Source organism: Castor canadensis, chromosome 11 (assembly GCF_047511655.1).
Source record: "Castor canadensis chromosome 11, mCasCan1.hap1v2, whole genome shotgun sequence".
Classification (NCBI taxonomy): domain Eukaryota; kingdom Metazoa; phylum Chordata; class Mammalia; order Rodentia; family Castoridae; genus Castor; species Castor canadensis.
In genome coordinates, this window is record NC_133396.1 from 95,356,725 (window position 1) to 95,370,228 (window position 13,504).

Sequence of the window (13,504 nt, forward strand, 5' to 3'; positions counted from 1 at the left end):
CATCTGGCCCTTCTGCCAGGAGGAGGCACCCACCAGTGTAGGAACACTCACCAATCACTTACATAAACAACCCCTAAATTAGCTCCCCCATAACATGGGTTTTTGTGACAAGAGTCTCCATCTTCTAGTTTAGCTGTCTTTTCAGATACATCCACCTTGTTTGCCTCAACACCTTGTCTCTCTACTTAATTGGATTGTCATGGGTTGGACAGCTGGAGTTGATCCAGTAACAGATGCCTGTAACCAAACTAAAATGAAACCAAATAAAAATGCTCAGAGGAAATTTTAAATTAAGCATGAAGATCAAGCAAATATCAAATTAGGTGTGCAAAACCAAAAGAAATTACCATCACCAAAAGAGATATAAATTCCTCATGTGATGTAAGTTCTATTGAAATCTTAATGCTTACCAGGACAGTGCCTTTATACCAGAAAGACCCTTCCAGATAACACAAAAGTCTTTTATTGTGACCCTAAAATTCACTAAGTCCTTTCTTTAAGGCAGCTTCAAAACCAGATCCCAAATGAAGAAAATAGGGCGCCTTCTCTAAAAACAAGGGGACTATACCTGAGAGAAGACTCTCTAGCGCAGAAAAATGCAAGCCACAGAAAAATGCAAAGCCAATATCAGACCTATATCTGGTTCCAGGAGTTGTGGATGTTTTATGAAAATGGTCTTGCTATGGCCGCATATCTGGACACCAAACACATCAATTTAAATAACATTTAAAGAGTTTTCTCCAAAGAATAATGATATTTTGGGGGGAATAACACAACATTGCAATGGGAATGTGTGTGTCCTAGTAAACTGAGGATATTCAAAGCTAAGGCAAGGAGAAGTTTTTTTTTATTGTTTTATTAGTCATATGTGCATACAATGTTTGGGTCATTTCTCCCCCCTGCCCCCACCCCCTCCTTTACCACCCACTCTGCCCCCTCCCACTCCCCCCTCACCCCCTCAATACCCGGCAGAAACTATTTTGCCATTATTTCTAATTTTGTTGAAGAGAGAGTATAAGCAATAATAGGAAGGAACAAGGGGTTTTGCTGGTTGAGATAAGGATAGCTATACAGGGAGTTGACTCACATTAATTTCCTGTGCGTGTGTGTTACCTTCTAGGTTAATTCTTTTTGATCTAACCTTTTCTCTAGTCCCTGGTCCCCTTTTCCTATTGGCCTCAGTTGCTTTTAAGGTATCTGCTTTAGTTTCTCTGCGTTAAGGGCAACAAATGCTAGCTAGTTTTTTAGGTGTCTTACCTATCCTCACCCCTCCCTTGTGTGCTCTCGCTTTTATCATGTGCTCAAAGTCCAATCCCCTTGTCGTGTTTGCCGTTGATCTAATGTCCACATATGAGGTAGAACATACGATTTTTGGTCTTTTGGGCCAGGCTAACCTCACTCAGAATGATGTTCTCCAATTCCATCCATTTACCAGCGAATAATAACATTTCATTCTTCTTCATGGCTGCATAAAATTCAATTGTGTATAGATACCACATTTTCTTAATCCATCCGTCAGTGGTGGGGCATCTTGGCTGTTTCCATAACTTGGCTATTGTGAATAGTGCCACAATAAACATGGGTGTGCAGGTGCCTCTGGAGTAACCTGTGTCAGTCTTTTGGGTATATCCCCAAGAGTGGTATTGCTGGATCAAATGGTAGATCAATGTTTAGCTTTTTAAGTAGCCGAGGAGAAGTTTTTAAAGGCAAAATTTGGAGGACATTTTCTGTGCAGATGTCCTTGGAGAGGACATCTTGTGGTCTTTGTGCAATTTTGTGGGTCTGCATAGTTACTCTCAGGCAATCTTGCATGAGAGCTCTTTCATTCTGATGTTCTGGGTTTACTACTCTATGTGTTAATGGTTGACATAAGCAACACCATTTTGATTCTGATAACTTTCACAGTACATTAGTTCCTATTTTTCTGTAATAAATTATCAAAACTTAGTAACTTAGACAATATAAATTTAGTTTGTTTCTGGAGGTCAGATGTCTAAGTGGGCTTATATTTGCAGCTGTGAATGTAACAAAATACCTGAGAAGATCACCTTGAAGGAGGAAAGATTTATTTTGGCTCCATTTCAAAGGTTTAACCCATGATCACTTATTTCTGGGCAGCAGTGAGACAGAACATCATGGCATGAAGCATGTCGTGAAGCAAAACTGTGAGAGAAAGAGAGAGTATGGAGGAGAGAGAAAAGGGGCCAGGGATGTCCCCTAGTGACCTACTTCCTCCAAGTAGGCCTCACCTCCTACAGGTAGCACTGGTTGTGCCATCAACTACGGACCAAGCCCTCAACACACTTAGGTGGACATTCCAGATCCAAACCTTAGCTTAGGCTAAGGTATCAGCATGGCGGTGTTCCATCTGTAAGATCTGAGGATGATTCATTCCTAGCTTTTCCCAGATTCCACAGTCTTCCTGCCTCCCTTGACCCATGGTTCTCTGCTTCTTGAAAGCTAGCAGTGACATCCCTCAACCTCTGCTTCCTTGGTAGATCCCCTTTGACTCTCCTGCTACACCTTTTCTTCATACAATCCTTTGGATTCACTCTCAGCCCATGTAGGTTACACAGGAAGTCACCCCATCTTAAGATCCTTATCTAAATCATATCTGCAAAGGCCCTTTCTCCATGTCTTCAGGTTCCGAGAATCAGTTATATGAACAGTTGCCTGTAACTATATGGTCACATACAGAGATTTTGTTGTCATTCTGAAGTAGTAACATAGACCCTGTGGGACAGAGAAATTTGCACATTATTTAAGCTCCTGAGAAAGATGTGGACCTTTTTGTCTTGAGTGTAATAAATAAATTTCAAGCTTATCTTCAAGAGACTTTCATAAATATTGAAGTTTCTTTGTGATGATTTTAGGATATTTTACTGATGTTTCTTCTCCTTCTCCTCCTTATTCACCATATTCGTCTTTTTTGTCATACTTGGGTTTGAACTCAGGAGCTTCTTTTTGCTCAGCAAGCACTCTACCACTTGAGACATGCCCCAGCCCTTTTTGCTTTAGTTATTTTGTTTTTTCCCAGGGTTGGCCTCAGACTGCACTCATACTACCTATGCCTCCCATGTACCTGGGATCACAGGTGCATGCCACCATATCCACCTTATTGAGATGGGGTCTGGACAACTTTTTTCCTGGGCTGAGGTTGAACTGTGATCCTCATATTCTCTTTCTCCTGAATAGCTTGGATTATAGTGTAAGCCACCATACCCAGATCTCTGATGTTTCTTGTTAATGACTCAGCTGCACAGGGTGTTAGGTCCACATTGCTCACCTCACTCAGTTTCCACATGCTCACTCCATGGGGGTTTGAATTTTTACAGGGTGACAGGGAGAACACTCATTGGAAAAATAGCAGAGGCTGAATCATAGAAGAATTTTACAGTCAGTGGAGGGAGAGGGGAATTAGGCCAGAGAACCCGTCTGGCACTTGCCAAATGACAACACTGAGGAAGCTACCATCCTATTATCAAAGAAGACAGCTGGTCACAAAGCCAGGCAAAGTGACTAGACAGCCAGCTTGTAATCATGTTTGTTATTTGGGTATCAACATAGTTTTAGTCTTTGGACAGTGTAGTGAATTGCTTATTTCTAAATATTGGAAGCTTTTAAGACATAATAAAGAGACCTGTCACTCCCAGGGGAGTTAAGCATTCTTTGAGCACTATTAAACACTGTTAAAGCACCATTAATGCTAATGATAAGCACCCCTTTTAATGTTTATTTTTCCTTTAAATAAGCTAAGTGGCAAAAGCAACAAGAAGAGTTCCAGAGAGTAGCCAGAGCAGAAATAATGGGGAGCAGCGGGGAGAAACAACAAGAACTGTGAAAAGCTAAAACACTTGTTGCCTTCCGGGCTAAGAATCCCAACACCCCAAGCCCGAGATCTGTAACACTCGATGCTATCGGGCTAAAGGTCCCAGCACCTGAGGCCTGTGCAAAAGCTGTAAACACTAAAAAGTGCCACCTGCTGCTGTTTGTACTGCTTGCTGCCACCACTCAATACCTCTGGAAGCTGAGGATTACAAAAGCTACCCAGTGCTGAGGCCACAGCTGGTTAAACTCCAGCGCAATAAGCTTCCAACCTGAGTGCCTAGAGCCGTAAGTCTCTGCCTTCTAAAGCATGAAGCAACATGTCACTAGTTCTCAGAATTTGGACCTGTCAGCTCTGGGTCTGCCAGTCCAGCTCCTAGACTTTGGGCACCCAAGGTCCTGGGGTTGTCAGCACCAGATCTTCCCCTTGCCTACCTATATTCCTATGCAAATAGATCAAAAGGATCCCAGGCAGCTGACTGATGACATTCAGAGGAATTCATTGGAAACTCTGAAATGTGTTATACTTTGTTCTTTAGTTGTTTCTTCAAAACAATTGTTTGCAAACAATTTAAATTGTCATTATTTCTAATAAGTTAAAATATAAAAATTTTAATTGTTATATTAAACATATATTAAATTGCTTTTAAATTCTATGGTATAAAATAAAGCCTTCATGCATGAATGAGAATCTGATAGAATTGCTTAAAGAAAGAATAAAGTAGAAAATATAACCAACAAGGGGAAAAGCAAAATTTTATTTATAAGTTCCTTTAAGGGTTAACTAGTGTCATGAAATAAATTTGGGTGTTCCAAAAACACTCTTAAAGGTTAAACAGAGTTGTATTCAATCACAAGTTTTTTATGAATTCTAAATGTTTTATAGATGTTGCTGTACACCCATTGAAAGTAATATATATATACATATACATATTTATATTATATATACTCGTAAAGCACATCTAAGTATTTTCTATAGAAGTTACAGTAATGCTAAAGATTATTGACATATGCTATTGACTAGATACAGGCTTTGTAATAATCCAGGATGGACAGGAAAAAATGCTTTCCCTCACTCAGTGTTCATTTATTCATTTCCATTTGCTATGGTGAATATATCTGAAGTATGCTAAGCCAGCAGCCAGAAATGCCAGTCCAAATGGTGTTATCTTTATCCGAGGGAGCCATGAGGCCGAGCGACTGTCCTCACTGGTAATGCGAGTCCTCAGGGGCTTCATGATCCGCTCTCTCTGCGTTAGGATGGCTTTCCGTGCCCCATCCCACTTCCCTGGTCCCTGCAAACGGTACTGGTATGGGGTACATGGGCCAAAGAAAACCTCCGCGGCCAGCTTTGGATCAGAAAGAAAGAGAAGCAGCAGGTTGGGCTTCACCCCCATCAAGGTGGCGATCTCATCCATGTACTCAATGTGATCCACTTGGATTGTGTGCCGGGCTGTCTTCACATAACTGAAACGCAAGGGAAGGGACGTAAAGCCTCACAGGCGCCGGCAGAGGGAGCAGGGCAGAGACTTACAGCATCCCAGAACTTTTCCACTTAAGAAACTACTCAGCTGTTGAATGGCAGTGTAAATACAGAACCCATTTTCCATGTTCACTGCCCCTTCATTTCTTAATGTACCAGCGTGACTGAGCTATAGATTGGTGCTCAAAATCATCCCTGTCCTTTAAGGCATTCCCTTTTTCAATGGACAATTATGGTCCAGTTAAATACTTACCTATTTTTTGTATAGCTAGTATGGAAAACTCTTTAACTTCCAGCTCCTCTGTGTGTTTGCAGTCAACTAGGGGATGTATAATCAGGTAGTTACTGATAACCTGGCCTGGGGAGCTCAGTGGCTATACTGCAGTAAGGGTCTGATGAATGCTGCCTCCTTTACAGAGTAAAGTGACTCTGTAGTACTGCAGGGAATGGCAGGTGCTGGGTAGATCTCTTTTGTCTAATGCTACAGCTCTGAGCATGCAGTGCATTGCGCATTTCCAACAACTGTTTATCCCAAGTGGTCTCAGACACAATGTAGATACTGTGAATTTGATGTTTAATGTTATGAGTTTTTATTTTCAGAATTTGAAAACAAAGTATTTTGAGGAAGAAAAGACATTTTCTATTGTCCACAAATACATTTTATAGGATGGCAACAGCCCTGTGCACGGCCATTCAACACGGAGCAACAGCAGGGCGTCTTTCTGATGTGAGAATGTACATATAGTGTTATCTTAGAGCTGTTTGAGAGTCAGCATCCCTGCTTCATGAACTGAATGTTTGTTCCACGTGGTGGGAACTTTCCACAATGTTGGGTTTGTACCTCTCATAGCTGAGTAGAAAAGAATGCTTCAGGTTCAGTTACATAAGAACAGTGGTGCTGCCATTTTATATTGCTCACCTTTGCTCTGTGAATAATCATATTGGAAATGCTTAGCAATATGCCTGTCATAGTTAATACAAATAAAGTTTTGATGAGTGAATCAGATATTTACTTCTTTCAAGTATTGATAGAATGATACTTGAATGCTTTTACAGCAAGTGCTTTTCCAAAATTTGTAAAACTGCTTATAGAGTGTGTGTTAGCTAGGGGAGGGGAAGCAGAGCAACTAGTGGGAATGAATTTCATTTCTTTATATGAAAGTCTATAGATTGCTAAAATAAAGTAACAAAAGCATTTATTACATTATTATTTTGTACATTTTCTGCCTACTATTCTTTTCCTCCATAGTCCACAAAGGTAGCCAAGCTTTTTCTGTTGTGTTCCCTTGTCTAAGACAGTTTTCAATACATGACCAAAGAAATATCTTACTTTCAACGTACCTCCTTTTCTAGCTTTTATTTCAGGGTTCATGGAGGATAATAAAACTCATGTCTTTGATGCAACAAGAGAGGAGAAGAGGTTTCACACTGCCTTTGAAATAGAAGTCTGGGCTGAAGGAGTTCAGAAACACATGTTAAGACTTCAGAGGGAAGTTACTTGGGGGGTTCATAGGAAGTCTGAACCCCAATATTGTCTCAACCCAAGCCCTGTCCTAAGCAAAGATTCCTATACCCTTCTCAAAATAAGGTAGCTAAAAGCTTCCACATTTTAAGGATACTTAAAAGTGCACATGCCACAAGCAAGCCAGTGAGGAACATAATTGTGATGAAAATCAGATACTATTTCCACATTCAGAGAATCAGGTAAGTTTCCTAAATTATGGTGAGGTCCTGGAAGAAACACCATTAATATCTGAGATTGAGGAAGACAGCATCATTTCAGATTTAATATGAGCAAATGGAGATGGTAAAGTAGGGCTAATGTGGCTGGGGTAATTTTTATACATGTATAAAAATTGAAAAATAGAACCTTGAACTTGTTCCAAGAAGAGAGGAGAAGGGATAAGGAAGAATGATGAAGGGGTTGGATCTAATTAATATGCATTGTAGCATAATGTAAGTGTCACAATGAAATCCCTGTTCAAATAATAGATGCTAATAAAAATACAAATGCATAAAAAAGAATAAATATGTGCTTATTCACTGCAGAACTGAGGTTCATATTTTGTTCATGCTAAAGGACAACATAGTGTAGGAAACTGAGAAAAATATGATTGAGTGAGATAAGACATGGACTTAGAATCCCATTATTAGGAACTCCATGATCCCCATGAATGTCCCCAACTAATTATTACTGTTATTTTTTAAATTTACCGTTTGTCCATAGCCGTTTTCCTTTGGGCAATGTCTGCCATCATGTTCTTCACTGAGGGTAATTTGCACAGCCCTAGAAGGAAAAACCCAGAATCTCTCAGGATTTGTAGCAATAAGAGAAGTATATTTTTGCTGAAAGGAGAAAACTAGCATCAAAACTTTAGGTGAGCTGTTATTCCTTTCTCCAGCCTTTATTCACATACCTTTGAACACCCGTACAGCCCAGCGAGACTGGAGTTCTGCAATAGGCAGTACAATGCCCAGTGGCTGGATGAGCCCAATTACAGCCAATGTTGGTTTCTCCAAGCTGGGAGGAAACATCAATTTGTACAGTGATACTTCATTATTAGTCACTTCAATCAGACCATTGAGGAAAGGAAAGGAAAAACTGTATCCTGTTGCAAAGATGACAACATCAATATTCTCTTCTACAGTGCCATCATCAAAAATGGCATCTGTTTCTGTAAACTCCTTTACATTGGGCTTCACTTGAACTCTTCCAGAAATGATATGATTTGGTAGGTCATCACTGACAGTTGGATGCTGACTTAGAGGTCTGCACATAAAAATAAAAGCCTTAAGCAGGCATATATACAAAAAGAAAGCAATGCATAAAAAACTGAAACTAGATCCAAGTATATCACCATACACCAATATTAACTCAAAATGGATCAAGGATCTTAATATCAGACCACAAATTCTAAAGTTGGTACAGGAAAGAGTAGGAAATACTCTGGAACTAATATGTATAGGCAAGGACTTTCTCAATGGAACCCCAGCAGCTCAGCAACTAAGAGATAGCATAGATAAATGGTACTTCATAAAACTAAAAAGCTTCTGCTCAACAAAAGAAATGGTCTCTGAACTGAAGAGACCACCTACAGAGTGGGAGAAAATATTTGCCAGCTACACATTAGACAAAGGACTGATAACCAGAATATATAGGGAACTCAAAAAACTAAACTCACCCAAAATTAATGAACCAATAAAGAAATGGGCAAGTGAACTAAACGGAACTTTCTCAAAAGAAGAAATTCAAATGGCCAAAAAGCACATGAAAAAATGCTCACCATCTCTAGCCATAAAGGAAATGCAAATTAAAACCACACTAAGATTCTACCTCACCCCTGTTAGAAGAGCCATCATTAGCAACACCACTAACAACATGTGTTGGTGAGGATGTGGGGAAAAAGGAACCCTTTTACACTGCTGGTGGGAATGCAAACTAGTACAACCACTATGGAAAAAAATTTGGAAGCTTCTTAAAAATCTAAACATAGATCTGTCATATGTGACTCAGGTTACTCCAGAGGCACCTGCACACCCATGTTTATTGCAGCACTATTCACAATAGCCAAGTTATGGAAACAGCCAAGATGCCCCACCACTGACGAATGGATTAAGGAAATGTGGTATTTATACACAATGGAATTTTACTCAGTCATGAAGAAGAACAAAATCTTATCATTCACAAGTAAATGGATAGAAGTGGAGAACATCATTCTGAGCGAGGTTAGCCTGGCCCCAAAGACCAAAAATCGTATGTTCTCCCTCATATGTGGACATTAGATCAAGGGCAAACACAACAATGGGATTGGACTATGAGCACATGATAAAAGCGAGAGCACACAAGGGAGGGGTGAGGATAGGTAAAACACCTAAAAAATTAACTAGCATTTGTTGCCCTTAACGCAGAGAAAATAAAGCAAATACCGTAAAAGCAACTGAGGCCAATAGGAAAAGGGGGACCAGGAACTAGAGAAAAGGTTAGATCAAAAAGAATTAACCTAGAAGATAACACACACGCACAGGAAATCAATGTGAGTCAATGCCCTGTATAGCTATCCTTATCTCAACCAGCAAAACCCTTGTTCCTTCCTATTATTGCTTATACTCTCTCTACAACAAAATTAGAAATAAGGGCAAAATAGTTTCTGCTGGGTATTGAGGGGGTGGGGGGGAGAGGGAGGGGGCGGAGTGGGTGGTAAGGGAGGGGGTGGGGGCAGGGGGCAGAAATGACCCAAGCCTTGTATGCACATATGAATAATAAAAGAAAAAAAAAGACCAAAAATCATATGTTCTCCCTCATATGCAGACATTAGATTAAGGGTAAACACAACAAGGGGATTGGACTTTGATCACATGATAAACCAAGAGCACACAAGGGACGTATGAGGATAGGTAAGACACCCAAAAAACTAGATAGCATTTGTGGCCCTCAATGCAGAGAACTAATGCAGATACTTTAAAGTGACAGAAGCCAATAGGAGAGGGGGACCAGGAACTACAGAAAAAGTTAGTTCGATAAGAATTAATTTAGAAGGTAACACACATGTACAGGAAAGCAATGCGAGTCAACTCCCTGTATCGCTATCCTTATCTCAACTAGCAAAAACCCTTGGTCCTTCCTATTATTGCTTATACTCTCTCTTCAACAAAATTAGAGATAAGGGCAAAATAGTTTCTGCCTGGTAGCAAGGGGGTGGGGAGGAGAGAGAGGGGGCTGGGTAGGTAAGGGAGGGGGTGAGGGAAGGGGGGAGAAATGACCCAAACATTGTATGCACATATGAATAAAAGAAAAAAAAAAGCAATGCATATATGAAGGAATTGAAGCTAGAAATTTTCATTTTCTCTTAAATCTGTGCTGCCTCTTATGGCACAGTATTTTGTACCCTGAATGCTTAGTGGCTACCTCAGTTCTGCCTTTCTTCAAGTCTCATATTTTGTCTTGAAAGCATGTGTATATCTTACCTGCTATACAATATATTTATTTGTTTTAGAACTAATATATTTACACTTCTTAGAATTGAAGGAAAATGGTGTATGACTATGACTTTAGTTTGGAAATAAGTCATAGACTATTTGCCTTTCTTCTACCACACTTCTTACCAAATTAGTATTATTTATAAATGAAAATCAGTGTCCAAGTTAGATGTAGAATATATTTGTGGCAGAATTAGCCATAAGTAATTGACACAATTACCCACTAAAATATTTGTTAAATGGCTAAATTGTTGTCTACCTCAGGTATTGAAACCATGTTCTAGAAAGGAAGAACAAAAAAGAGGGCAAAGATATGTTTACTGAGTACAGCACTTCTTCTAGGCAAACATTAATTAGCCTTCCCAGAACTCCATTCAGTGGGATTCCATTTACTCTTATTGGAATGAACCAGGTATATGACCCCCATGTTCAGACACTCCTATGTTTAAGGAAAAACAACTGGAAGATGAACAACTGGGAGAATCTGCCATAAAGACGTAAGATTTGGATTAAAATAAGGTACAGAGAAAAAGTGGACAAGAAAACAGATACGGGAAAACTAAGAATATAGTCATGTAGCACATGAAGATGTTTCATGCATTGATGGACTACATAGATGACAGTGGTCTTATAAGATGATAATGGAGCTGAAAGTGTGCTATCTCCTAGCAACTTCATAGTCAACCTAATGTAACTCATTACTCAACTATTTATGGTGCTGCTGGTGTAAGACAAAACTACAGCAGTGCTAGTCAGATAAAGGTCTAACACATACAATTATGCACAGTACTTAACTTGTTGACAACAATAATAAATAGCAATCTTGTATACATTTCTTTTACTTTTACATTTATTATTATTTTAGAGTTCTAATTATAAAGAAAAAATCTACTTTAAAACAATATGCCACGTTATGCTATTAGCCAGGTCAAACTTCTTGTGTTTACCTTGTCTCTTGATTTCATCAATATCCCACATAGTGTGTGACCTATTCTATGCAGCTTTCATATAAGTATACTTTACGATGTGTGCACAGTAACAAAATCCTGTAACAATGAATTTCTCAGAAAATATTGCTGTCATTAAATGACCCACAACTGAAAATAGAAAAATGTGTGGTGCTAAGTTTGAATTAAAGAACTTTGTAAGAAAGAATGGAGAGTAAAAATGTGGAGTCATAGAGTTTGGACTTAGTCTGAGGGTAAAGAGATTATAATTAATATAGAAAGTCAGATGCTGACTGTCGTATCTTATTGTTGGCCGCTAACAAAAAAAATTAAGTCCAAATCTTTCAAGTAAGTCTGAGAGACTAATTTTATAATCTTGAGCAGGGAAGATTTTAATCTAGCCTAGAAATTCAGAAATTATAAAAGATGAACATATACGAATTTTGAAAATTTTCAGTCTTTTGCATATTAAAATAGCAACTCAAGCTAAGTCAATGGGAAAATGTGACTAGAAAAAATGTAATACACACAATTTAAAAAGTGGGTTGGTTCTATAATATTCAAAAAGTTCTAACACTACAAAAGCTTATATTAACTAAGAGAAATCTCTGGCCTCTGTCTTTTATTATACTAAATATATTAATTTTCTAAAGTATAGCTCTAAGTCATGAACCTCATCTGCTCTCGTTTCTTCCCTCATCACTCCTAGAGTTTATGACATGAAGTAGGACATTTATCACTATTTCCCTTATGCTACCTATATCCCTTCTGTGTAAAAAGTCTTTATCTAGCACTTAGATTACACAGTCCCAGATGGGATCTGTCACTCTCTTTCTTCCTTCCCTCTTTTGTTTCTTTCTTGCTTGCTTGTTTGTGTGCTTTCTTTCCTTCCCTATCTACTGTTGCATGGTCTCAATTACAGGTAGATATTTATATCTATCTCTCTGCTTTTTCTCTTATCCTCAGATAGAAGTCAGAAGTACCGGTTCTGACTTTTTTATGGAGGACATACTAACAAATAACTTTCTTTTCTTACTACAAATGAGCCATCTTCTCAGGATTCAGGATTTTCAGGTCGAAGGCATTTTCTCTCTGAATCTGAGTATTTTATTGCACTGCATTTTATGTTCCAGTGTTGCAAGGAAATTCCATGAAAGTTTAGTTAATTTTTTGTTCTGGTATCTTGTTCTTTCTGAGTGGAAGCATATTCATGGAATTTACCTAAGGTGTTTTGCTTGGCTGAAGCTAAGACTGGAGTAAACTGTTCCAAGATGGGAATTTTAAAAAACAAAGTACTAAATCCAGGGTCATCTGTTTAAAACGTTGATTAGAGGAAGTTACCAGGATTCTGTAATGCACCCCAGTGGTAGATAACAAAATAATGTTCTGTCTAAGTATGTCCCTGGTGAGAAAGTCACATTTGGCTTAGGGCTGGGACTAGTTTCTTTCAGTGTTTTGGGCAACAACCTTAACACCTTTATAAGTGCCTGGGAACATTCAAGGCAGAGGCTCAGGCTTATGCCTGCATGGAAGAAAACATGCAGCTGCCAATATTTCTTAGTGATGGCAGAGAAAAAAGTGGGGAAACTGAGGAACCATATATAAGGGTATCTGTGAGTGAGTGTGCTTATTTGTGTGTGTGTTTTGATAGTCTACCCTGGAATTCAGTGGTCCCTTTTTAATCTGAAAATTCTTCGGTCATTTATTTAATATTATGTCTCCTCCATCTGTTCCCATTTCTTCTTATCTTTCTAGTAAGCATTTTCCTCCAATCTATTTACTGTTGTTTTTGGATTGGGAGATGACACTTTGAAGTTCCAAAGAACATTTTGTGTCATATTTATCTCCTTAAGATCGCTTCATATTTTTGTGCAAGCTGAAATCTCTTTCCCTTCTACTTCCCTAGGGGTATGTTCTGATTTTCTGACTCTTCTTCTCCTTCTATTCTTATTAGTTCCATAGAAATTGTATTTTTCTTTGACAGTTCCTGGGGACTTGTCACTTGGCTATAGGAGGTCTTACATGCTGGCTGTTCTAGAGGTGATACAAGGTGAAGTAGACTTGTTCTCTGGACCAAGATGCAAAAAATAACAAGCAGTGCTTCTCTTGCTGAGGTAGCTGGAGAAAGCCTATATGTCCTCTCCCTCTCAGGCTTCTCATGTCCTCATACAGGCTCAGTCTACTCATTTATCTTTTTCTCAACTCATTTGTGGTAGGCTAAACACTCTTCATAAAGAGCTGATGTTGACTTTCCCCAGAGTTCTAAACCAAG

At 39.0% G+C, this 13,504-nt stretch overlaps 1 protein-coding gene across 5 annotated transcripts in view; it reads right to left on the minus strand.

Moving 5' to 3' along the window:
• Positions 1-4,572: 4,572 nt before the first annotated feature.
• The window catches only part of LOC109701800 (flavin-containing monooxygenase 5-like), a 363,647-nt gene continuing 354,715 nt past the window's right edge, over positions 4,573-13,504 (minus strand). For all 5 annotated transcript variants that reach the window (XM_074047600.1, XM_074047596.1, XM_074047597.1 and 2 more), the window contains 3 exons: positions 7,726-8,078; positions 7,523-7,595; positions 4,573-5,292 (listed from right to left, as the gene is read on the minus strand). In XM_074047600.1, coding sequence (XP_073903701.1) covers positions 4,917-5,292; positions 7,523-7,595; positions 7,726-8,078 — 802 coding nt within the window. In that variant the 3' untranslated portion in view covers positions 4,573-4,916. The remainder of the gene's footprint in view (positions 5,293-7,522; positions 7,596-7,725; positions 8,079-13,504) is intronic.